This window comes from Podarcis tiliguerta (genome assembly GCF_965153285.1).
Source record: "Podarcis tiliguerta genome assembly, chromosome: 3".
Taxonomy (NCBI): Eukaryota; Metazoa; Chordata; class Lepidosauria; order Squamata; family Lacertidae; genus Podarcis; species Podarcis tiliguerta.
In genome coordinates, this window is record NC_139536.1 from 44850115 (window position 1) to 44874551 (window position 24437).

At 41.8% G+C, this 24437-nt stretch overlaps 1 protein-coding gene across 4 annotated transcripts in view; it reads left to right on the forward strand.

The window, feature by feature from the left end:
• Positions 1 to 2915: 2915 nt before the first annotated feature.
• LYST (lysosomal trafficking regulator) overlaps positions 2916 to 24437 on the forward strand; it is a 78397-nt gene continuing 56875 nt past the window's right edge. For 3 of the 4 annotated variants that reach the window (XM_083433864.1, XM_083433865.1, XM_083433867.1), the window contains exons 1-10: positions 2916 to 3140; positions 12556 to 12639; positions 12886 to 13084; positions 13661 to 13751; positions 14855 to 16940; positions 17264 to 18209; positions 19138 to 19299; positions 20810 to 20966; positions 22146 to 22372; positions 23428 to 23494. In XM_083433864.1, coding sequence (XP_083289990.1) covers positions 12893 to 13084; positions 13661 to 13751; positions 14855 to 16940; positions 17264 to 18209; positions 19138 to 19299; positions 20810 to 20966; positions 22146 to 22372; positions 23428 to 23494 — 3928 coding nt within the window. In that variant the 5' untranslated portion in view covers positions 2916 to 3140; positions 12556 to 12639; positions 12886 to 12892. The remainder of the gene's footprint in view (positions 3141 to 12555; positions 12640 to 12885; positions 13085 to 13660; positions 13752 to 14854; positions 16941 to 17263; positions 18210 to 19137; positions 19300 to 20809; positions 20967 to 22145; positions 22373 to 23427; positions 23495 to 24437) is intronic. The other variant, XM_083433866.1, reaches the window with a different exon arrangement.

A 24437-nucleotide genomic window follows, 5' to 3' on the forward strand; every position in this document is an offset into this window, starting at 1 on the left:
AAGTCAGAATAGAACTTCAGCCCTTTTTCAACAACTGCAAATTTGCAAAATGATGCACATCTTCCTAAAGCTATTTAATTGTTTGTTACCTTATCTGTAGAGATTCTATAGGTGGATACTTTGTTTGCAATCCAGTTCCCATTGAAGTCAGAGTTAAAACTCTATTAATGTTAAAGGGACTAGTTTGCGTCATTTGACCTTCATAAGATCATGTCTATCTGTTTAAAGAGAGCTTTATCTGTGTTCCGTGGAGTGACAAAACCTACTCGTTTTTACACACAGTGAAGAAACTGCTAGTACAAATGCTACCCTTTGCAGGACTATATTGATTTCCAAGGCAGTTGGTGACATAAGTTTGCATTTGTGACCCATTTATCAGGCACATTTAATGATAAGCAATTTTCATTTCATTTCATCTCATTAATTTAATTATTCATTTAATACATTTTTTTTCTGTCTTTCTATGAAAATGATTTCCAATATAGCTTACAAATTAGAAATACTAACTATATCAAGTATAGTAAAACAACTGGAATAAAGAAGAATAAATACACACACAAAAAGCAGTCAGCAGATAAAAACAGAACAATATTCTGCATGAAAAGATCTGGGCAAATAAACCTCTTTTCAGTTGATGCCACAACTCATATAAGAGTAGGCAACCAATGCTGAGACCTGGGAAGAATGTCCCACAGTTGGGGCAGCACTACCAAGGTCACATCCTTGGTCATCCCTCTCTCCATCTAATCAAAACGATGTACTTTCCAGAATTTCTTTTGTCCTGTCACCTGGTTAGATGCTGAGCAAGCTAAGCATAAAATGTCATGGGAATTAAACCTCACTGAAGAAAAGCAAGGTTTGGGGGCTCTGAGAAGAAAAATGCACAACATGTCTGGTAGATTTACAAACGGGATATAAATGCAAAAATATATAATATAAACAAATAATTTTTTGTGCAACAAGGCAACCTTCTTTTTAGTTCAAAGGTGATTTCTAAACTCTGCTGCTTCACCATTACACACATGTATGTAAATGAATGCTAAATATTTTTTGCTATTTGTGGATAGGCAACATGACAGACAAAGGCAAAAACACGGTCCATTCTAATATGTGGTCACATGATGAAACCCATAAGAGTTGCTACTGAATCATCCTTGAATTTATACCACAGTAATACAAATTGAGCACATTAATTTGCCTCTTTTGGGGCAAAAAGTGTATTGTTTACACTACAATAATAAAACATTAACAAATTAATAAGATAGTGCAATCCTATATAGATCAATTTAGGAGTAAGTTTCATTGTTTTCAGTGGGATTGCTAAGTTAAATGTGCATAGGTAAAGGTAAGAAAAGCAAAGGACCCCTGGATGGTTAAGTCCAGTCAAAAGTTACTATGGGGTTGCGGTGCTCATCTCGCTTTCAGGCCAAGGGAGCTGGTGTTTGTCAACAGCTTTCCAGGTGATGTGACCAGCATGACTAAACAGCTACTGGCACATGAAGGACCATGACAAGAGCCAGAGTGTGTGGAAACACCGTTTACCTTCCCACTGCAGCGGTACCTATTTATCTACTTGCACTGTTATGCTTTCAAACTGCTAGGTTGGCAGAAGCTAGGACTGAGCAATGGGAGCCCACCCTGTCTCAGGGATTCGAACCACCAACCTTCCATGCTATGTTCACCAACAGGATTCACACACACATTATGACATGTTTCCCACTGTTTAGTAGCAGTCAATGTGAGACCCATGTGAGCTTCTCCACATGTCAATGAACCTTACTCCTGGTAGGGTAGCAGAAGTTTTTGTGTGATGCCCCAACTCACATGATGAGTTTACCACATGAGTCAGCTAGCTGCTTAAGAGTATAGGAAACTCACAATGGGATATAAATTCTTATGACAAGTGCACTGTACAGACCTGTTCTTTACCACACCTGCCACCATGTGAACCTTGGTCATTCCTTACCTTGCTGGTGCCCAATAATAAAGCACTATGAGATTGTTTCTGGGGATGAACAGCTACCGGTTTATTGCTGTCAGGTTTCCCAGGTTTCCTAAAGGGAAGTGCTGACACTCCTGTCTGACACTCCTGTCTATGCACTAAGTAAGGACTCCCAACTAGCTGCCTTCACAATGTGCATGCAATACACATTAGTGACTCTGGTTATACCCTGTATAATCAAAACAAGTCCTAAGTTTAGATTCTAAAGCATTCTAGAGGATGCTAGTTCAATTGCAAACAAGAACTGCCAATAAGGAACTGGGGCTTTTCAGGCAGGTCCAGGGAAATGCAACTGTAATGAGACTAGAGATGTAAAAGACGGGAAGTTGCAGAGGAAAGGAGTGAAACGAACGAATGAATATTGAATGGTCACTATTTGTTCACGGTAATCGGTTGTTGTTGTCAAAAACAAGGAAACAACTTCCAGAGATTTACAGCCGTGTTATTGTGTGCAGCAAGAACAACAACGAGCCATGTGGTGCCTAACACACTAATAATAATAATAATAATAATAATAATAATAATAATAAAAAATAATGAAACAAGTTCTTCTGAACTAGACTCCACTTCATCCCTCTTCAGGAGGAGAAAGAAAGACATAGACGAGCAGTGCTGAAGTTAAGCGAGAAGGATGCAGGTATATAATGGCTTGTAAGGGGAGGAAGCCAGGCCGGTGCAATTGGGTCAGAAGAAGAAAAGACACCAGGAACGCAGAAGTCAAAAACTGGAGCCCGGAGATTAGCGCTCGGAGCAGCGAGAGATGACAGAACGCAGATTTCCAGCTCCTGCTGCATAATAAAGGGGTTTCCCTTCACACAGGTCAAGGTTCGGAGCTGCTGTTCCCATTGGTCCTTGGGTTGCACGTGATAAAAAAAAATCCCAGGGACTGGTTTGCGGAGTGAGCCTGCGCGGCTTAATCGGTGGTTTTGGGTTCGCGTTGCTTCTTCTGCAGCAGCAGCGGCTGGAGGGGGCGGGCTCTCGGGTTTCCTTGGCGACTTGAAGTGCCAAGGAAGGGAGGGCTGGAGGCGGCAGGATTGCTCTCTTGCCATGGGCAGCAGTGCTCGGCCGCCGCCGCCGCCGCCAACGGGCTAAGAGCGGGGCTGGCGGAAGGCCGGGCTGGGCGAGGCGGCAAGAACAGGTAAGGCTTGAGAAGGAAGTGCAGGTGCTCCGAAGCAGCTGCGGCGGCTGTGCGGGGCCCAGCGAGGAGGGGAAGGGGAGGCACCCGCGAATGTCGCTGGTGGCACGGGCAGGGGTGGCTGCTCCGCCGCCGCCACGCTTCCTTCTCCTTCCCTGCCCGCTCTCCGGTCGCTTTGTTTCAAGGCAGCCCTTTACTCTCTACCCACACTCTTCCCCTTCACCCTCTCCACTGGTGCGCTTACTGCGGGGGTGGGGGCGCAGCCCATGACTTGGTGGGGGATGCCAATTCCCCCCCAAAGACACACACATATGCACCCTTCCTCCATTGCAGGGATACTCCAGTCTGGCTGTTGCAATGGACGGGGCGGGGGGAGCGGTGCAAGGTTGCCAAATGTTGCTTATCTTAGTCAAGAGCTTCTCTTTTTCCTTCCTTAAAAAAAGTCCTGGCCGCCAGGTATCTGATGGGTTCCCTTCTATTTTAATGCATCTCTTCGGACAATAGGTTTCCTTTGTGGCTGAGGGCATGTTTCGATGTGGCCAGTGATAACTTTCGTTTTGGGGCTTTTGAATTTTTGCATGGACGACGTACCGCATCGATCGTGTTTGCATTTACGTAGAAGGAGTTTCTCTCCCGCCCCAACCCTCCACCTCTTGATCCTGTGGTCGCTGCTGTCTCTCTGGTACATTACTAGCCTTGAGATACAGGGTCCTTGCTAGGCGGCTGATACTCTAGGCTGGCATCAACTCCCCCGCGTCTGTCTCTCGGCATCAGGCGGCAGGAGCTGGAGGGACGGCACTGATAGTAATTAGCCTTAGCAGCGCCCAAGTTGCGTGCAGAGGGGAAACAGTGCATGAGTCTCATTAACCAGGCAGCAGAATCCAGCTACCAAGTGTGGGAGAGGACTTCAGGATAGTAAACAAGCTTCACTGGAAGCCTTTTGTCAGAAATGCAGCTGTTTCTTGAGCTTTTATTTTTGGACAACTGCTCAAAAATGTTTTGGTTTTTTTATTGTCACTGTCAGTTTTCTTAGCCTCCATGCTACATTTTTACTATGGTCTCCTCAGGCACTTAGGAAGACACACACCCCACCCCAGTTCAGTGTGAACTAGTGGTTCCTACTGGGTAAATTTGCTTTGGCTTTCTGCCACAGACAGGTCAAAGAAAATGGTAGGGATTAGGACCATGGGAGCCTCATACTCAGCTTCGAGGTCTAGTCTTCAGCACTACAGGATTGTCTGTCAGCACTGTCAGTCCAATATGAGCAGGGGCCAGTTGCCTGCAATGAATTGGTGCGGGCTGACACTTGCCTCCTCAGACCCAAGTTTGATTCAGTCTGCTGCAGGTTAAGGTGGTGCTTGCTGCAGGAAACCTATGGGACCTTAATCTTACAAAACTTGTATGCTGAGGTCTGGGGCCAGACTCAACACATTTGAACTACGAGGGTGTCTTTTATTTCTATCATAACTTCGTGAGGTAGGTTAGGTTGAAAGGTAGTGACTTGTGTAAGGCTGAGTAGGGATTCTAAGCTATTTTCTTAGGCCAAAGCCCAACATTTTATCTCCTGCATCATGCTGCCTCAGACATTTGAGTTTGTTTTTAACCTGGATTTTGAATAATTAAGGCATATGATCACCTTGATTATATCTGGTGTTGTATAAGAGGCACATCCAGTATTTTGAGATTATTTGAACTGATAAAGCGTCACACTGGCAAGCCCTGTTGTTTAATTTTCTCCTGTGTTGTGCAGTAATTTACAAGCTATTGACAAGCTGTTTTAAATTGCAGTCTTTTCCATCATACAAATTTAATGTGTTCTTCTGCACCTATTACCTACTGCTGTCTCTTCTAGAAACCACATTCTCATAATGTATTATTTGTTATAGAGGTGTTATGCATATGAAAAAGTATACATGTCTCTACTCACAGGCTATAATAAAGTGTTGAAATCACATTAGCAGCTTTCTACAGTAAAATTTTTCTTGGATAACTTTAATGGGATTGTTCAAAAGATGAGCTGTAAGTTTGACTACTCAAAGTCCTGTAATGATAGTTCTGTTATATTCATAATTTTTACCTTAATGAGTTCTAGCACATGTACCTTTATAGTTCTAGCACATGTAAAAGGTAAAGGGCCCCTGGTTGGTTAAGTCCCATCAAAGGCAACTAGCTTCTCAGTGATGGTGGATGAGAAAGATGAGGGTTCTGCTTTATTGTTAATTGTACTGCAGACAAGCTAAGCTGGAAAAAAGGGAAGCCTCCTAATGTTTGCGTTATAAACTGTTAATGGATTTCCCCTCCTATTAAGCTGAAGTTAGTGTTTTTAGTTTATTCTTCCCATCACAATGTTTTTGCAGAATCTTGGGTAGAGATCTTTGAACAACCAGTTCAAAGGCTACTTTTAAGCTAACCTCAGGAGTTTCCATTACATCCTAGTCTATTTAAATCTTGAAAGATCTTTGAATCTAGATTCTGACTTGGAAGTTAAAGTTGTTGCAGAATGCAGTTTAACAGAAAAGGTAAAAATGCACTTTAAATAGCATGTGTAGAAAGGCAATGCGCAGTACTGTGTAGCATTTTATTTATAGAATCATAGGCTTGGAAGGTACACCAGGGGTCATCTAGTCCAACCCCTTGCAATGCAGGAATCTCAGCTAAAGCATCCATGACAGATGGCCAGCCAACCTCTGCTTAAAAACCTCCAAAGGACAACCTCCTGAGGGAATCTGTTCCATTGTTGAACAGCTCTTACTGTCAGAAAGTTTTATTTGAGTCTGTTTTGCCTAGTCGGAATTATGAAATGGAAGTACATTTCATTATGTAGCAAACAATTAAATAAAACACGCTGAAGTAGCCCCACTATACAGTAAATGATAAAAAGAAGATATTTAAATGGGGTGGGGGGGGAGGAATGCTAGTGTTTCAAGTCAAATAACTTTTGCTGTTGGTACTGGAAGTCAGGTATCAAAATAAGTAACTACTGATGTTGAATGTACAAGGGATAAACACAAATGTGCAACAGAAAGTTGTATATAGTTTGTTTGGTACATGCAAACTCCCAATTTCCTCTTGCAGAAGGTAGGTGAGCTACATAAGGATATGAAAGAAGTAACCTTTTACCTCATCACTTATAGCAAGTACATTGTATGTGCTTTTACCCGAGGTCAAAATGTGTGGCTGGCCAGATGCACTTTGCAGGAGAGAGCAATCCACAATATGGGGACCACCCACAGAAAATGCCTTCTCATGCACTGGAACCCCATGAACTTGGCAGCAAGTCTTCTCCTGCAGTTCTCACTTGGTCAGGTTTATATGGGAAGAGGCATTCAGTCACATATTTGGATGTCAACATAAGCAGTAAACCAGGGATGGGGAACCTGTGGTTTCTGGACTACAACTCCCACCATCCCTGACCATTGGCCATCCTGGCAGAGGCTGAGGTGGATGTCCAGCTCCATCTGGAGGGCCACAGGTTTCCCATCCCTGGACTTAACCACAATATAACATGAGGTACAAATTGGGCTATGTCCATCTCTGAGGCTAATATAGCAGTTTTGTCATAACTGTATTAGGATATCATTTTCTAATGAAAGGCTACACTGAGATTATTTTTAGGAGTGTGAAAACTAAACTTGGGATTTCTGTGGCGTTGGTATGATGGCTTTGTCTTCTGAAGCTGATGAATATTCATTCAGAGCTGTTTCTATCTTGTCCAATGTTATTAAATTTTGTTTTAAAAAGCATACTGAGGATTATACAAAATTGAATTCATTGTTTAGCATATAATTATATACATATAGCCCAATACAGATCTATAGTATCCAGTGCTAATAAACACGACATGTGGCAATCAATGAAGGTGCCACCTCTTCAGAACATCTCAGAGCTGCCCTATACTGACTCAGACCACTGGTCCATTTAGCCCAGTATTGCTTCCCTCACTGCAGCAGCTCTCTAGACCCCCCCCCCCCCCCGGCTACCTGCAGCCCTTTAACAAAAATTCCAGGGATTAAAGTGGCACCTCATGCATACAAAACCTGAGTTCTACAGAAACTCAAGCTACATGATAGCTTGCAAGCCTTTTTGGTTAAGCCTGGGTTATCTGTATTCACATATAAAGAGGGCTAGTGGCCCAAGCAAAAGGGGCACATGGGTAGATGCTTAGCCTCGCCTTGTGTTGAGGTGAGCTCTCCACAGTCTCTTTTCCAAAGTCACTGTCCTCTGCCAGTCCAAGCTAGGTTCTGATCTTGGATGTCTTTCCTAGCTGAAGAAAAGTGTCTTGGCAAAAAGCTGCAGCAAAGTCTCAACTTCCACTTTCTATATACTTCTCTTATTCTAAGAACCTAACTCCAAATTCCGCTTGAAAAAATGTGATTGGGGCAAACCTGATTTAAGATTGTTCCTAGTTACATGTAGTTAGGACCCACTATAGTTGACTTGCATTGAATGATTTGGTTTGCTGCTTTTTGTTCCGGTTATTGAAAGGAACATAGCCAAACAGTTCACTGTACTATTTTGATACATTTTGGAGGATTTGCTTGCACACTTATTTGGGCCGCAAGAAAAAGTGGCAAGTACTATTACAAGTTTTACACTGTTACAAGTTTCTCTTGGTGAGATACAAGAGGTTATAGATGTGATTCAAGTCTCTCATTTCATTGTGGTTATAGGGAACGTATTAGTTACCTTTGATAATCTCAGGGGTGTTATACTTGGTACAGAGGAAGTGACTGTAATTGGGTATATTATGAATTGTTATAGAGTTAAATCCTATATAGATTTCACATGTCTCAGAGGACTGATATATTGCATCCTTAAGGGTTATTTTTTCGGCTGAGACTCAATCTTGTGAAACAGGTTCAAGTAACTAATAATAATCCTAATAAAACAAGTGTGTTGTCTGTGTGAGAGCCCTTGAAGCAGGGGAGATGGGGGTTAAGGGTTGTAAGGATTGTTTTGAGCAATAATAGAAGTAGCAATACTTATTCAGGTAGATTTCCTTTTATTGATTTTTAGTACAGGGTAGCCTTTTTCTGTCCTGAATGGGCTAAGGAATGGACTGTAACTGGCTGGTGTCCAGATGATCTGCCTTAATATCTTCCTGTGCCTTTAATCATGTTTAGATTACTTCAGTGTGACTTATTTAGAAAATGTTCACTGATGCAGAACACATTTGGCTGCGTGTACTGTATTGGTCTGAATAGAAGCCTCACTTTTTCCCCCAAATTTTGACCGTAAAAAGTGCTGTTTAAATTCACAACCTTACAAAAATTGACTTTTATTATATTGCCGCTGAAACAGACATACAGTAAAACGGAATGGGTGTGAGTGCGTGCGGAATTTTAAGGGAGCGGCTTATATTCAGGTATATCCCCCCCCCCGGCTTATATTCAGGTGCGGCTTATATTTAGGCCAATACAGTATTGAAGGAGATACTTGCTTTGAAATCTATTGGTGGCACTCTGCTAATATTCTGATGGAGCCTAAAGTAATGTGTTTGACATATGCTATATAAGCTTAACTGGATAGACATCTAACTGCTTAAAAGGCTGTCTGTCTTCATGTGGCATAATTCCACAAATTCGATCAGAGGTGGGCTGAAAGGTATTTGAAAGGATGCTACTGGGCAAGAAGAGTCATGAAAACGTTATAGTTCTCTTTGATCTAAAACTTCGTTTTATTATATTTTTCCCCTTCAAAGGACTTTGGGGAGGAAGCAATGTTGCTTTATGGTTTCTGCTTTGAAATGTTGGAGTAGATGGAAAAAACTTGCTGACGGCTGCTGTATTTTTAAACCTGTGTAAAATACAAATAAACACTTTCCTTTTATTATCTTCAGGTGTTGGATAGTAGTAGTATAATGTTGGATAGCAGTAGTCATGTATATTTTTGAGTTGTGAGCCACCTCACCTAGTCTGTCTTGTCTCTCTCTTCCACCCTCCCTCCTTCATAGGGCATAACTTAATTTCATGTTGCTCTTGTGGTCGGTTAATGCACAGCTCTATGGGCAGGCCCTCTTTCTCTCACAGTCTGGTTCAAATGTTACTTGACTTGAAAAGTTAAAATTATAGACTAAAGTATATTTTAAAACTATGGTTTAAAGTTTAAAATAACCTATGGTTTATGGTTATTTATGCCTCACACTTCCCCCAAGCTATCGTTTACGTGGCAATAAACTTCTCCCTGCACTGAAAGGCAAGTGAAAACTGTGAGGAATAGTAGATGCAGTTCAATGAATGAATAAATTTGCGGAAGTTTCCAATTTGGGGAAAAACCTTCCTTCAAAAAGGGTTGATCCTTGTATTTTCCCAAGAGGTTGCTGTAAGAAGTAACTGAATGGAAGTTGAGTGGGCCTTCTGCTGCCATGGGCTAATGTGATTTGATTAACTTTGGGTTGGGTATACTGTGTAATGTTGGATATTAGCAGTTATCTTATATTTCTGACTTGTGAGCCACCAGCCTGGAGATCTTAGAATAGACTTCTTTCCCCTTCAAAAGAATGCTGAGCATAAACCACCTATTGAAATCCTTGTTGGAGCCAGACTCTGTATCCCATCATATTTTTAAAATGACAGTAAGCCAAGCAGAGCCAGCTGAAGGATCACTCTGTGTTAAATAAATAAAGCATAAACCTTTATAGCTTCCGTTTAAAATACAGTAATGCTTTAGTGTGGAGAAGACAGTGTTTACATTGTCTAGGGATTTCTTGGCAGACCAGAATCAGGGAATATGCACTCCTGGTATTTACTAAGCAACCCACTGCCATCTGTTCTTTTACCCATCCCCAAACTTGTATTTTGGCCTCTGTATGGTGATAGCACTAGGTCTGAGTATAATCAGCTCTATGTGCTGCATTGTTCTCATACTTCTAAGTCAGACTTGGGTGCATTAAAGTCATTGTGTGTGGCTTGAAATGTGTTCTTCTGCTGAAGTGAACAGGGAAACGCTTGCCGGCAGATTAACTCACCATATATTTGAGCCCCTTTGAAGATTAGCAGTTGGTCATGCAAGCACTCTTGTCATCCTAGCACTAGAAATCCACTTAAACACCTACGCACACCCACCCGCCAGGACTTCTCCTGGTTTGGAAAGCTAAGCGGACATGCATTGAAAAGCGTGGGATGAACAAATGACTAATGGGAAGATGTGCAAACATCCTGCAAGCAAATCAGGATGGATGTTCATTTTCTTACAACCACCCTAGAAAGAAATCTGAACTAATGCTCAGTGAAGTCCATATGTAATCTAATCTTGATGTAATCATTGTACAAAGAAATCAGGGTGAATATTCAGTAACGCCCCTGTACTTTGTTTTCCTACAATGTAGGAAAGGGTTGTTTGGGGGGGGGGGCGGGCGGGCAGGAGAGAGCCATTCTTCTTCTGTCAGGAAGTATCTGTGAGGTGTGTGCATGGTTAGAACCACATATTCCACTGTTTAATTTATGAAGATGCAGAAGAAAAAAACGTGTTAAAACATGTTAAAATGGTAAATCTGTACTCCTTTGGGAGTCAAGCAATCATTAATGTTTTATGGTTAGGAAAAAGCATTTCCGGTGGATCGTTGTTTTGCAGTGTGGAGAGCCAGTGTGGGGTAGTGGTTGAGAGTGGTAGTCTTGTAATCTGGGGAACCGGGTTCGCGTCTCCGCTCCTCCACATGCAGCTGCTGGGTGACCTTGGGCCAGTCACACTTCCTTGAAGTCTCTCAGCCCCACTCACCTCACAGAGTGTTTGTTGTGAGGGAGGAAGGGAAAAGAGAATGTTAGCCGCTTTGAGACTCCTTAAAGGGAGTGAAAGGTGGGATATCAAATCCAAACTCTTCTTCTTCTTCTTGCTATGGTGTCTTCCTTTGCTGTTGTTGCAATTATGTATGGCGGTCTAGAGTGCAGCAGATTGGTTTGTTTCTTCCTTCTCGATTGCCCGCCTCTCCCGGATTAGTGGTTATTTGGTAGGAAGAATTGATGTGATTGGCCCCATGCACAGGTTTCCATGCTTCTCATGCCATAATAGTAATGTCTTGGAGCTGGGGAGAAGTAGCTCTCATGTTGTTTTAGTAATACGTACTTCCAAGACTCATTGAGTTCAGCAGGGGACAGTTAAACATTTGCCTAACTTGCCTATTGTTGATGGATCTGAAAAGTGCTTGGCTTTGGGTATTATGATGTAGAGCTTCAAACACATTAGCCTGTTTCAGGTAATCATCTAAAGTCCAGATGATTGCAGAAGAACTGTTGCTAACCTCAGGGTTGCATGTTTCCTGCCAAACTGTAGCCTATTTTTACTCGAGCTAGTTAAAATAAACCAGGGTATTAAACTTTATTTGTGATAATCTAAATTATGGTTTAGATATATTGGCTCAGCCAGGCCACTAGCTATCAATCTCATGAATTTTCTGGGTATTTTCTGAGTTAAGCTTTCAGCCACATCCATAGGTATGTGGGGGGGGGGGAGGTGTCCAGGCACAGCCTAATGTTTAAAAATACATTAAAGGTGTGCGGGGGGGGGGGGGTCGAGGGAAGCAGACAGAGAGGCAAAGGCAGAATAAAAAAGCTGGAGTGGCTCTGGAATGGATCAACTTCTGCATGTGTCTTTTTCTGGAAGTGGTGGTAGGGTGATTGGCTCCAGCTATGACAGTAAGTGAGGAGGGACTCCCTCTTTGACTGGCAGAAGCTCCAGATCCATTCCAGACTTTTCCTTCTGCCCACATCTGTCTCTGTCTCAAGGCTCTGTCTCCATCTGAAGCCTCCTGGCCACCTTTGGTGGAGGGAGATCTGTGGGGATGAGGGGCTTCTCTTGTGATGTGCTAGTGAGGAGAAGGAGCCACCCCACCCCTGGCCTTCCAGATTTGCAGTTCCATGCCTCTGGTTAGCTTGGCATGGGTCTTTTCTCTGTTGGAAAAGTTACCTGTTTAGACTTTTTGGCCTCACTTGTGATTGTTTCTTTTAAAAATTTTAACCATTTTGCATCTTTACCTCTTCGTTGTCCTTATTTGTTTGTTTTGATTCCCCCTTCTTCCTTCATTGGAGTGCACACTCTAATGAAATGCACACTCTAATGAAATGTGCTGTGCACGCCTATGACCACAACCGTAACACTTTGCAAGTGTTCATCTGGAATCTAACAAGAGATGGAAGGGGAAGAAATATGACAAGGAGGAATTGCACTGGGAAAGTTAAGAACTCCTCCTCACTGGTCTAAGATCACATTTAACTTTTCTTTCTTTTAACATTGCATTGCTTTCTGATGAACTTTCTGTCTAACTCTCAGCATTCTTGCTATCACTGGGTGCTGCTTGCTTCTGTACACAGATGCAGGTGGTAGAAAGATGGAAGCAGGAGAGCTAACTATGTGGCTGAAGTGGGATTTAGAGCTTAGGCATTTTGTTTTAACTTCTGGATTTTTGCTTTGTTTTGTTTTGCAGGTTTGCTGCAGGAGGGCATACCAATAATTGACCTATTTAACACTTCACAAAATATCATAAATGAGAGAGGAAGTTTAATCTCTGGTGAGTCTTGGATTTTGGGGGCATTCATTACGACAACTCCATATCAATCGCAGGTCACATTGTTAGAAAATTTCAGAGAACAAGGCAAATAAATTGTAATTTCTTGGAAATTAAGTATGGAGTCATCCAGTAAAACTGGGTTGATTTAAGTGGCCTCAAAAAGTAGTAATTGTGTTATTTCAGCTCCTGAAAGCTGGTTATTTCTTTAACTTTCTCTCTCTTTTTCTCTCTCTTTTAAATATATAGCTCAGACATGAGCAGTGATAGTAACTCACTGGCACGTGAATTTTTGTCAGATGTCAGCCAACTTTGCAATGCAGTGGACCAAAGGGTGGAGGCCAGGGAGGAGGAAGAGGAAAAAACACACATAGCCGCACTGGGGCAATACCTTATCCAAGGTCGTGGATTCATTTTGCTTACTAAACTTAATTCCATACTTGATCAGGTAATACTTTCTTTTTCATAACAACTGTAATAGATTTGGCTTGATACCCATCTTGCATTTCAAAGTGGCAAAGTAGTTGTTTTTTAAAAAATGTCAGACCTTCAGTTACAATGTTGGTTTTGGCATGTGTGTAGATTAAATGCTAGTTTAACTTTCTAAATGAATTTATTTTACCATGGGCAGTTAAGTTATAAAAACCAGCATTTTAATTGCTTTCCTCATGCCATGCCGCTCCAAACCAGCAGAAGTGATGTGTTTTTTTCGTTGAATAATACTCTTCTAGGAGCGAGGAATTATTTCAGCTTGGAAAGTTTTATTACAAGGATATGCTAAATACCTACATGCTTTTAGATTGGTTTGTGGTCTTTTAAGCCTGACTCTCACTTGGCTGAATTTAAAACTTAAATCATGCTGTTGGTCTGTCACACTACAGAAATAAATGTTGGAGGCTTTGGAAAAGGTATTAAAATGAAAGCAAAGAATCTTTAAACCAAATGTTTTGAATCTGTGGTGGATAACAGTTTCTATCTTTCCGTAAAGATACAGAATATAAGCAAGCCTTTGTTTCCTAAACAGGAACTGACCTGTCGCGAAGACCTTCTTACTCTCCTCCTCTCACTTCTGCCACTAGTATGGAAAATACCTGTACAAGAAGAAAAGGCATTAGGTATATGTTCTTTACACACATGAAGAAACGCCTCTTCATTATTCAAGATATATACTTGGATATTTGTTCTGAATTTTGGTCGTGTCTTTTAGGGTTGTAGCCAACATGGAGCTACGTGAACATTCTGTGAGTGCAAGGATTTCCTTCCCCTCTCCTCTGCCTGCACACTCCCTAAATATGTTTTGCAGGTTCTCCCAACCCCCTGGAGCCAGGTTTGTGGAAGCCACAGTAGGAGGAGAGGGGGTGGGAAATGCCCCATTGTGCAAGCAAAAATCCCTGCACTAACAGGATGCTTAAATGGGAAACTGCCCCAAATTTCCCATATCTCATATGCAAAGTGGTAAAATCTTAGTTGTTTATTTTTCTATGCACATAAATAGCATTATTTTTCTGCAGATTATGTATGTATAACTGCAGACTCTTATGAGCGATGTCACAGAGTAGATCAGTTGAAATCAATGGGTTGTATCCAGTGACATCCATGTAAGAGCAGAACAGAGCAGCGGTTCTTCTCCTTCCCTCTGCATTGCCCTGAATCTGTTCTGGAGGGTTTGGATATCCCCTCCGACGCAGATCTGAATAGGAGTATAGGGTGCTGCATAGGAGAGGAAGGATAATTCTGCTGCACAAGTGGAATTCTGCTTACAATACATTGGAATCAATTAAGTGGACTTAAGTCACTTGGCAAGGATTGGATATCACCCTAAATCTTCCTGTATGCACTTTTTAAACTTCATGAATAACCTGCACTGCAGCTAGGGCAGTGATTCAGGGAGCATCTCTAGCATAGAACATTCAAGGACCTGAAAATATTTGCATGTCTACGTATCAAATGTGAGAGTACAATTGTATAATGGTGTATTGGGAGTGAGTTCCGTACATCCTCTCCACTTTGTGTAGGACCTAGGTAATGGTGCACAAACATAACTGGGACCTGCTTATCTGTGTAGGCCTCAGTTCATCTTAAAGATTCTTGTTGTAGTTGCTGAGGCCGTATGAGCCCAAGACCTGCATGTATAACTTTATACTCCTGGATCATGTTTAGACTGGCTCTGAGGCTCCATAGTTGAAATCATCTAACTGTAATTTTTGACTCCCGACAGATTTTAATCTGCCCTTCTGTGTTGATATATGCTTGACCAAAGAGGCAACTCCAGGTTCTCTCAAATCTACTCAGGAAAAAGAAGATCTAGAAGAAAATCCTCATCTGTCTGCCCAGGTGTCTGTAAAATTAAGCTCCCGGAAAAGTAGACGGCAGCGCAAAACTACTCATCGCTATTCTGTGAGGGATGCAAGGAAATCCCAGCTATCCACCTCTGATTCAGAAGGCAATTCGGATGAGAAGACGGCCGTGATTATGAAGCACAGGAGGTCCCAAATCCTGCAGCCTTTTCTAACAAACCCACCTAAGGAACAATACATTACAGGGAGAGGCAGCTTTCTAGAAGTTGGAGAAGTCCAGAGTTGTAACCTCAGTAGGGAGCATCTAGGTGACTCTGAGCAGGTTATTCCAGTGAAAAAAATCAGTTCTGAGACTTCAGAGGAGCCAGCTTCACCACCTGTCAGCTGCCAGGACAATTCTCCCTTTGACTTGTGTCATGTCTTACTATCGTTGCTCGAAAAAATATGCAAGTTTGATATTTCTGTGAATCACAAGTCAGCGCTGGCAGCAAATGTGGTGTGCACACTAACGGAACTTTTGTCCAAACTTGGAGACTGCTACAGTGCAAGCAGTACTGCTGAAAATGAAGCCGTTTCCTCAAGCTGGGCAGAGGAATCAGTTGCCCTGGCTCAAAGGATGCTCTTTAGGACAGTCTTGCACCTGATGGCTGTGGACGTTAACAACGCTGAGACCATGCCTGGCAACCTAAGAAAAAATCTAATTGATTTGCTTAGAGCAGCTTTAAAAACTAAATGTTTGCTGGAAAAAACATACGAGCCTTTTGCTTCTGGGCAAAAGGGAGCTTTACAGAAGGGAATTCATGGCAGCCTCGCCGTCTCAAGATACCGCCACAGAGCCCTTCTTTTGCCGGAGTTTATAGAAGGAGTTCTGCAGATCCTGATCTGCTGCCTTCAGAGTGCCGCCTCCAATCCAATTTATTTCAGTCAAGCAATGGATCTCGCTCACGAGTTCATACAGCATCAGGGATTCAGACTGTTTGAAACCACTGTGCTGCAGATGGAATGGCTGGTGGCCAGGGAAACTGAGATAAAATCAGAAGCATCGGAATACCTCTCAGCCCTCATTAACAGCATCATGAAAATAATCAGCACCATCAAAAAAGTGAAGTCGGAGCAACTTCATCAGTCTGTGTGCACCAGAAAGCGGCACAGGCGATGTGAGTACTCTCACTTCATGCATCACCACAGAGACCTCTCAGGGCTCCCGGTTTCTACTTTTAAAAACCAAGTCTCCAAGAACCCATTTGAAGAAACGCTGGATGGGGAAGTTCATTATCCTGACCGGTGCTGCTGCATTGCTGTCTGTGCTCACCAGTGTTTGCGGCTGCTGGAACTGGTTTCACTTAACAGCACATGTTTTCAGATCTTGTCCGGTGTCCATAATGTGGGTATATGTTGTTGCATGGACCCCAGGTCTGTAATCACCCCCTTGCTTCATTCTTTCAGATCACAAGTATTGAAAAACTTTCAGCCACATATATTAAGCATCCTTAATAAATTTATATTGGACCAACTGGGAGGAGCGCAGGTCTCTCAAAAACTCACGCAGGCCTCCTGCAACATTTGTACCATTGACTGTGATCAGCTTGCTGAACTGGATGATGTCTTGCATGGGAATGCCACTGACGTTTCTCCATCAAGTTCTTCAACTCCCTATAGGTTTCAAGGAATTTTGCCTAGCAGAGGGTCTGAAGACATGTTGTTGAAGTGGGATGCCTTGGAGGCGTACCAAAGCCTTGTTTTTGAAGAGGACGACAAACTGCGCTGCATGCAGATAGCCAGCCATGTTTGCAATTTGATTCAGAAAGGCAACGAAGTCATTCAGTGGAAACTGTACAATTATATATTCAGCCCAGTGCTCCAGAGAGGTGTTGAATTGGCTCATAACTCTCAACAACTAGGCGTTACTACAGCCATCAGCCAGGCAGGCAGCTACCACAAATGGAGTTTGCCTCAGGAAGTGCTTCAAATCTATTTGCAGACTCTGCCTGCGCTGTTTAAATCCAGGTATGTTAATTTTCTTAATTGTTGGGGGATTGGGCTTGATCAGAGACTCATAGACAAGGCAGGGCAGCAGGGAATTTGGTGCAGGAACAGTGGTGGGACTGTTGGATTGGCACTTAACCTCCCTACACTTTCTTCCCTGACACCCTCCCTCTCAGTAAGCACAATAATCATAGAATCATGTTCGCTGACAGGAGGTCAGGTGTGTGGCACTGACCCTCAGTACCAGCTGCCCCTGGTAGAGGTACACAATCAGATACAACCCACAGTATGCTAATTTTTTGGGTTCCTTTTCTATCTAATTGGTTTTCTGCTTTTCTCCACAGAATAGTAAGAGAGTTGTTCATAAGCTGCAATGGAATAAATCAAATGACTGAATTGCATTACTTGGACTCTGTAAGAAGTTATTCTTTGAAAGTGTTCGAAACATTAATATTTTGCCTTGGAGACCAGCAGACGGACCAAGTGATTCCAGACTTAGATGTCTTAGACAATGAGCAAAAGAAGTCTGCGTTAGAATTAGGTGCTTTGGTTCATAGGCAGCAAGTAGCTTCAGATGTGCCTCAAAGCCTGACCAAATTTTATGCTGGGCTCAAAGAAGTCTATCCAAAGAAGAAGAAATCAGTCAGTCAAGATGTTCACGTCAACATGATAAACATATTTCTCTGTGTTGCTTTCTTATGTGTGAGTAAGGAAGCAGAGGCTGATCGAGATTCCACTAATGATTCTGAGGATACTTCAGGTTATGACAGCACAGCTAGTGAACCTTTGAGCCACAGGCTCCCATGTCTGTCACCAGAAAGTCTCTCTTTGCCTTCTTTGGAACATATCCATAGGGCAGCAGACATTTGGTCGATGTGCCGCTGGATCTATTTGTGCAGCTCAGTTTTCCAAAGACAGTTCCATAGACTTGGTGGCTTTGAAGTATGTCATAAATTGATAGCCATGATTATTCAGAAACTTGCCAAAAAAGGAGCCAAGGAACAAGGCGAGCAGGAGAAGCCTGTTGAAATGAGTAATGAGAGAGGGCAGTCAGATCAGGATAGTCTTGACGAAAATCTTGACGGTGTAGGACAACCTGAATGCCTTTCGTGTGACCATTCAAGAGTGGAACAAAATTCAGCTGATGGCACTGCAGCATTGAAAAGAGCTTTCATGCAGGAAAACGAGTGGTCGCTCCAGGGTATAAGACTCTTGGAAGCTCTGCTAGCTATTTGTTTACACAGTGCAAATAATTTCCAGCAGAAGTCAGAAATGGAGTCTCTTCCCCAGGTAACCTGCCATGAAATAATTACATTCATATTGTCATTTAAAAACCGTTTTAGAGGTAGGAAGGAAAACAACTACTGTTCTGGATTTTAAAGTCGCATCTTACTTTCTAGATGGCAAGCTGAACTTCCAATTAAATTTAGTCAAATTGCAATGTTTTAAATGGTACACAGCGGACGGTTCCATTGAAGGAAAACAAGCTGTTGCAGGAATAAGAATAATGTAATTGGGCATAAAGTGTGAAATGCATCTCCATAGAGAGATCTGGATGTGGTGTTCAGCCTGAGAAAATGTAGTGAAAGTAACCTAAAGATTAGGTGCATTGAGACTTATTCACATGACACATTTCTTCTTGTTTTGTATTATCTTGCCGCTTTTAAGGCTTGAGTGTTGTAACTGGGTGTGTTTTTCATTTAGGTTTTCGAACCATGTATAATGTTTTACTATGTATTTATGCAGAGTCCTTTAAAAGAGGCCCCGTGGATACAGAATACACATGTTCCACTGGGCCTCTTTTAAAAGACTCGCCCTGTATATGCTGGAAGCTACCCAGAGTGACTGGGGCAACCCAGTCAGATGGGCAAGGTAGAAATAATAAATTTATTGCTATTATTATTAACCAAATATATATTGTGTGAAATCTACCGAGAAATTAGAACTGTTCAGAGGAAATCATAGTGATCTATATACCATGTATAACATGCAAAAAAGCACATTATTTATTAATTTCATAAAATTTATATACTGCTTGGTTGTAAAAACAAAACAAAGAAGACCCTCAAAGCAAATATGCTTAGTTCTTGATGTTGTGATGTTGGCAATTGTGAGAAGGCCAGGAATTTAAATAATGAAGAAACTATAATTGCTTTTAGTACCATTTTATTTAACCAGGACAAGCTTGTAAGCATATTTCCCCCCTACTTGATTGTAGAATGTGTGTGCGGAAGATATATTACTTGAAATGCGGGACCATCTTACAAAATCTAGAATAATGGAGACTGACTTGGTGAAGCCTTTATTTGATTCTTTGCTTCGAGTTGCTTTGGGAACCTATTTTGCTGATCTTGATCATTCTGAAGAGAAGAAAGAAAAGGTATAATTAGATAAAAATGCATGTTTTGTATTGCCTGCTTGCTTGTCTGATAGCCTAATTTATGTCCTCATGACATGTTACGGAACATTAGTAAGTGTTATATTTGTACCATCGGTCATCAGAAACAGTAGGCTATTTACAAACAGTTCAGATAGCAGATGGGTCAAAATTAGAAAAATCTCTCATAGGGCATAGCGAAGGAATGACTTGACGGGCATAAGAATAAAGGAGTTGCCTTCTCCTGTATCAAACCTCTGGGCATGGAAAATATAGGGACTAACATAAGAACAGCCCTGCTCAATCAGGACAGAGGCCTATCAAGTCCAGCATTTTGCTTTCCCACAATGATTAAGAAGGCGGCAATAGGAACCTCACATGCAGGAGACAAGGGCTATTGCTGTTGTCCCCCACCATTGGCATTCTGATACTGGAGGTGGCCCATAGCCATCATGGCTTGGAGCCGTATCTTCTGTGAATTTTACAAATCCCCTTTAAAGTAATCTAAGCCGGTAACCATCACTACATAATTCCGTAGTTTACCTATGTGCTATTTATCTTGAATCTTCCAACCTTCATCTTCATTTGATGGCCCTGGGTATGAGTGAGGAAGTAAAATATCTCTTTACCCACTTTCTCTACAACATGCGTTATTATAGGCACCTTCACCATGTCCCCCCTTACTCACCTTTTTTGTAAATAGAAAAGCCGCAAATATTGTAATCTTTCCTCAAAGATAAGTTACTCCAGTCACCTTTTTTGTGCAAGTTTCTTTTCCTTTTTCTTCTGTTCCTTTTCTCGTTTGGGCACAAGACATCCATTTTCTGAAGGAAGCCTTATTGTCTTAAATAGATTCCTTGTCTCTGCTCATTAGCCATGCTGACATCTTCTTGAACTTGGTTCTATCTTTCCTAATCTGTGGTGTGCATTATAGCTGAGCGTCTATTGTTGTGGTTTTAAATTGCCGTGAAGCTGTCTGGAGAGATTCAACTCTCAACTTCTTCTTCTTCTTCTTCTTCTTCTTCTTCTTCTTCTTCTTCCTCTTCTTCTTCTTCCCACTCCCCTAATTTTTTTGGGAAGCTCTGAAAAGCAGAACTTGAGGACAGCTGGAAGGTCTGTTGACTGCAAGAAAGTGGGCAAGTGAGGGAGCTTCATAAGTTGTGGGCCAGGATGTCTATGTGGACTTGAAGATGAAGACATTTGGGTTTTGTGTATCTAGTTTATTTGCTGAATGCAGTTTTCTTGGGACTTCTTTGGATAACTTCATGGTCTGTCTTGTTCTTTCTGCTCTTGTATGTAACTTCTACACTCTGCACAACAGTTAAATAGTATTCCAAGTGCCAAGATGACAGAACAGCTAGAATCCATAATGATTGAAGTAATGAAGTGAGGGGATGTGTCAAATCTTGTCTATTTGAAAATACTTGACTGTGGTCAAATATTCTATGAAGCCCAGAATCTTCTGCATGTTTTTAATGGATGAGCTTAAACATATAAAATATGCATGTCACAGATCCAGCAGTCTGAAAAGGAACCTGCACCTCAGGCTGGTGATATATCTGAAGAAGCTGAAGAATCCCAGTGCTGTAGCTTTACATTTTTTGCTGAAGAAGAAGGCTATGATGCAGACAGTGAAAGCAATCCTGATGACAGTGAAAGCAAGGATGAAGGTAAGTCTGAACTTAATTTCATGTATGCACCCATGGTTTTCTCAGATACATCTTGGTTTATGTTCCAGCAGCATTCACATGTGTGTGGACTCACCAGGCATAGTAGTTTTCCAGCTCTGGTGGTTGAATCATGATTTGATGGTGAATCTTTAAATACAGTGGTCCAGTTCACATGTCATGGTAAAACATAGTTAACAGTTTACCATGATTGTTCTGATCTCTGCTCCTCCCCTTTAGTGCATGGAAAAATGGACCACAATTCCCATACAGTATTAGCATTATGTCTGTACTGGGCATTGTGGTTTGTTTCACTCCAAACCACTATCAGCAAGCCAAGTACAAACCTTGGCTATTGATCATCATCTGTTTGAAGGAGAAAACCCCACAGTCTCCAGTTCAAACGTTAACACTAAGCCAGTGATCGTGTTTCTTTCTCCAGTATAGTAGCAGGAAAGAACAAAGTGGGCAAGGTTGTCACACTCATGGTAAACCATTAAATATGGTTACCATGATGTAAGAGTACTGGAACCCTGTGGGCTTATTTGTTCTGACAACTTGTACAGATGAATCTGTACTGGTTTTTGGCTGGCTGTCATCTTAAAGTCACATTTGCTGCTTATTTTCACTCATGTTTTGTAGTCTGCTTGCCTGAGTCAGGAGAGGAGGAGCATGTTGACAGCATTGCCTATGATCTGCAAAATTTAAAAATATTACTACTGAATCATGGCAGTTGCTGCTGCTGTATTCCTCTGGTTCCAGATTTCTTATAAACTTGTGAAATGAGTAGACAAGTTATAACTCTTGCTTTTTTTTGCACTTTGTAGGTTATGATTTTCCTTAAGCAGGATGGCACAAAAGTGTCTGCATGCAGTAGTGGTGGTGAGGCATAAGCACATCAGTAAATAGGAAGATTAAAAAAATGGATTATTGTAGTGTATATGCTTGTCAATCTGCAACCCACTGCCTGATGAGTCCCTTAGTATATGAACATGCATGGTTTACTTTGTGCATTTCTGCATGATAATTGTATGCTTAAAAAGATCCGGGTTGTCTGATAACCACACCAGATCCTTGTTAATTAAAAGTTGGGTAGTAGGGGCAAAGCTCCACAAAATAGGTAGGTAGATAGGGCAGAGAGTAGCTGAATTTCAGCAGATAACCATGTGCCTTCCTTTCTAGGAACAGACATTAAGAAAGATAAAGGATGTTTCGGCTATTCCAGTTTTGCCAGTGACACAGCAGAAACCCTCATTCAAGGGGAATTAATATATCCTGAAATCTGTATGTTGGAATTGCATTTACTCGCTGCTAGCAACCCAAGCCTAGATGTCCTTACACATGTTTTCCAGAGCTTCTTGAAAGCAATCAGGATGAAGAGGAAAAATGCAATGTTACTTATGCAGCAGGTAAGTGACCCCAGTTCTATGACCTTGCACATATATAGTATACATATGTGCTATACAGTAGTGATGTTTAATAAGTTCTACAACAGGGTCCCACACATTCACAAGTCTCTGCTCATCTGTCCCTGAATTACTTGGCCAGTGTAGGTGGGATAGAAAGATGGGAAGGTCATAGACAATTCAAGGAACCTTTTAAGTTTGTGATCCCTAATTTCTTACCTGCCCCCCCCCATTGCTTTCCTCTGTTTTAGGAGAGTCATCAGTGTTCCAATGGCAGTAATAATTTCACCAAATCACATCCCAGCTCAGACCTATGTGCATGCACATGAATAAGCTTGCCTCACACTAGCAGAGGCAGAGAATACCATTCTCAGTTGGCCTAGAATAGGCATGTCCAAAGTCCATAGGCCTAATCTGGCCTGTCGGTTGATTTAATTTGGCCCCTGTGGCAGTATATGTCCTGGGGTAAAATCCTTTAAAAAAAGCTCAACAACTTTGGGGTAAAATTGTATGTTCACTTCATCAAATCTGGCCCTCTTTGAAAAAAAGTTGGGGCACCCCTAGAAGCATAGGGTCTAGAATAAATGTGGGTGAGAACAACAGCAGAGGTGAGCAACAACCAGAATATCTCTCTTTCTGGAAATGCTGTACGAGTGCTGGACTTAAGGGCGCAGACCCAATCTCCAAGGCTTGAAGAAAACAAAAACAAGACCTGTTCATTGTGCAGTTCATTAAGCACTTGTGCATCTGTAGGCCACATTCCCATAAATCTGCTCTCTATTTGGTAGTCATCTTAATGTCGTTAGGATGGTCTTCAAGTGAAGGCAAAGAGTAAGAGCACTGAGGTAACTCTGCAGTTGAGGTAATCAACTGGGAGAGGAAGTCTGAGGGGACAGGACAAGGTCAGGCAAAGCCAGCTTAGAAGGAGGTTGGGACTAGTGCTCAGCCAGCCACTAAGCTGAAGCCCATTTTCTAAGGACATACTTCCCCATCACTTGGTGGGCATTTTGCTAATTCAAGATGATTGTTCAGTATATAATTTTTTATTTTATTTCTAGGGAGCTGTAAAGAGTCTCTTGGTAGGGTTCCTCCACATGTTGACACAGACAGATTCCGATTTTCATGGTGAGTTATAAATAAAAGCAGTCTTTACCTTTTTGGGTACCGCTCACTTGGGCAGGTACTCTTAACTATAAATGTATAGGTCTCACTGAGCCATGAGTTTAGCATTACGTTCATACTGGCCCCAATGAGTGTCAAATGAATTCCAGAAAATTGTAAGATTGAATGCTTCTCGGTTTAAAGAAAGAAGTATAGCCACGGTGGGGCAATAGCCTTAAGTCAATTTTTGTTTTGGGTCTCAAGATTTTTGGTTGCACCAGAAATGTCTTCTGCCAGAAATGTCGTCTTCTTAGGACATAGATTGAAACTAAAAATAATGGAGTAATTGAATATTACGTCAATAGGATCTTGACTTCATAGTATGTATCCACTAAACAGTGATATGAAGAGTTTGGTGACAGCCTGTCTTGAGTCACATGGGCAATTGTTAATTATCATGTTATGTACCTAAATAATGTGACTTAGGTTTTTAGTATCTCTTCATACCATTGGAAAGTTTCTATTTTTCTTCCTAGAAATTTTTGTTGCTGTTTTAATTCCACTGTGCAAATGTTTTGATTCTAGTTTGCTTTGAGAGGTGGTCTGATAGTATATACAGTGCTACCTCGGATTACATACGCTTCAGGTTACATACGCTGCAGGTTACAGACTCCGCTAACCCAGAAATATTACCTCGGGTTAAGAACTTTGCTCCAGCATGAGAACAGAAATCGTTCTCCAGTGGCGCGGCGTCAGGAGGCCCCATTAGCTAAAGTGGTGCTTCAGGTCAAGAACAGTTTCAGGTTAAGAACGGACCTCTGGAACGAATTAAGTACTTAACCTGAGGTACCACTGTAGTGCTGTTGCATTGTTTAACCTAGATAAGTATTAATCAGACTATCATCTACCTCAGAGACCCCCCTGCTCCTGGGGACAAGGCACTTTGAGGTTTTGCCAGTATACGATG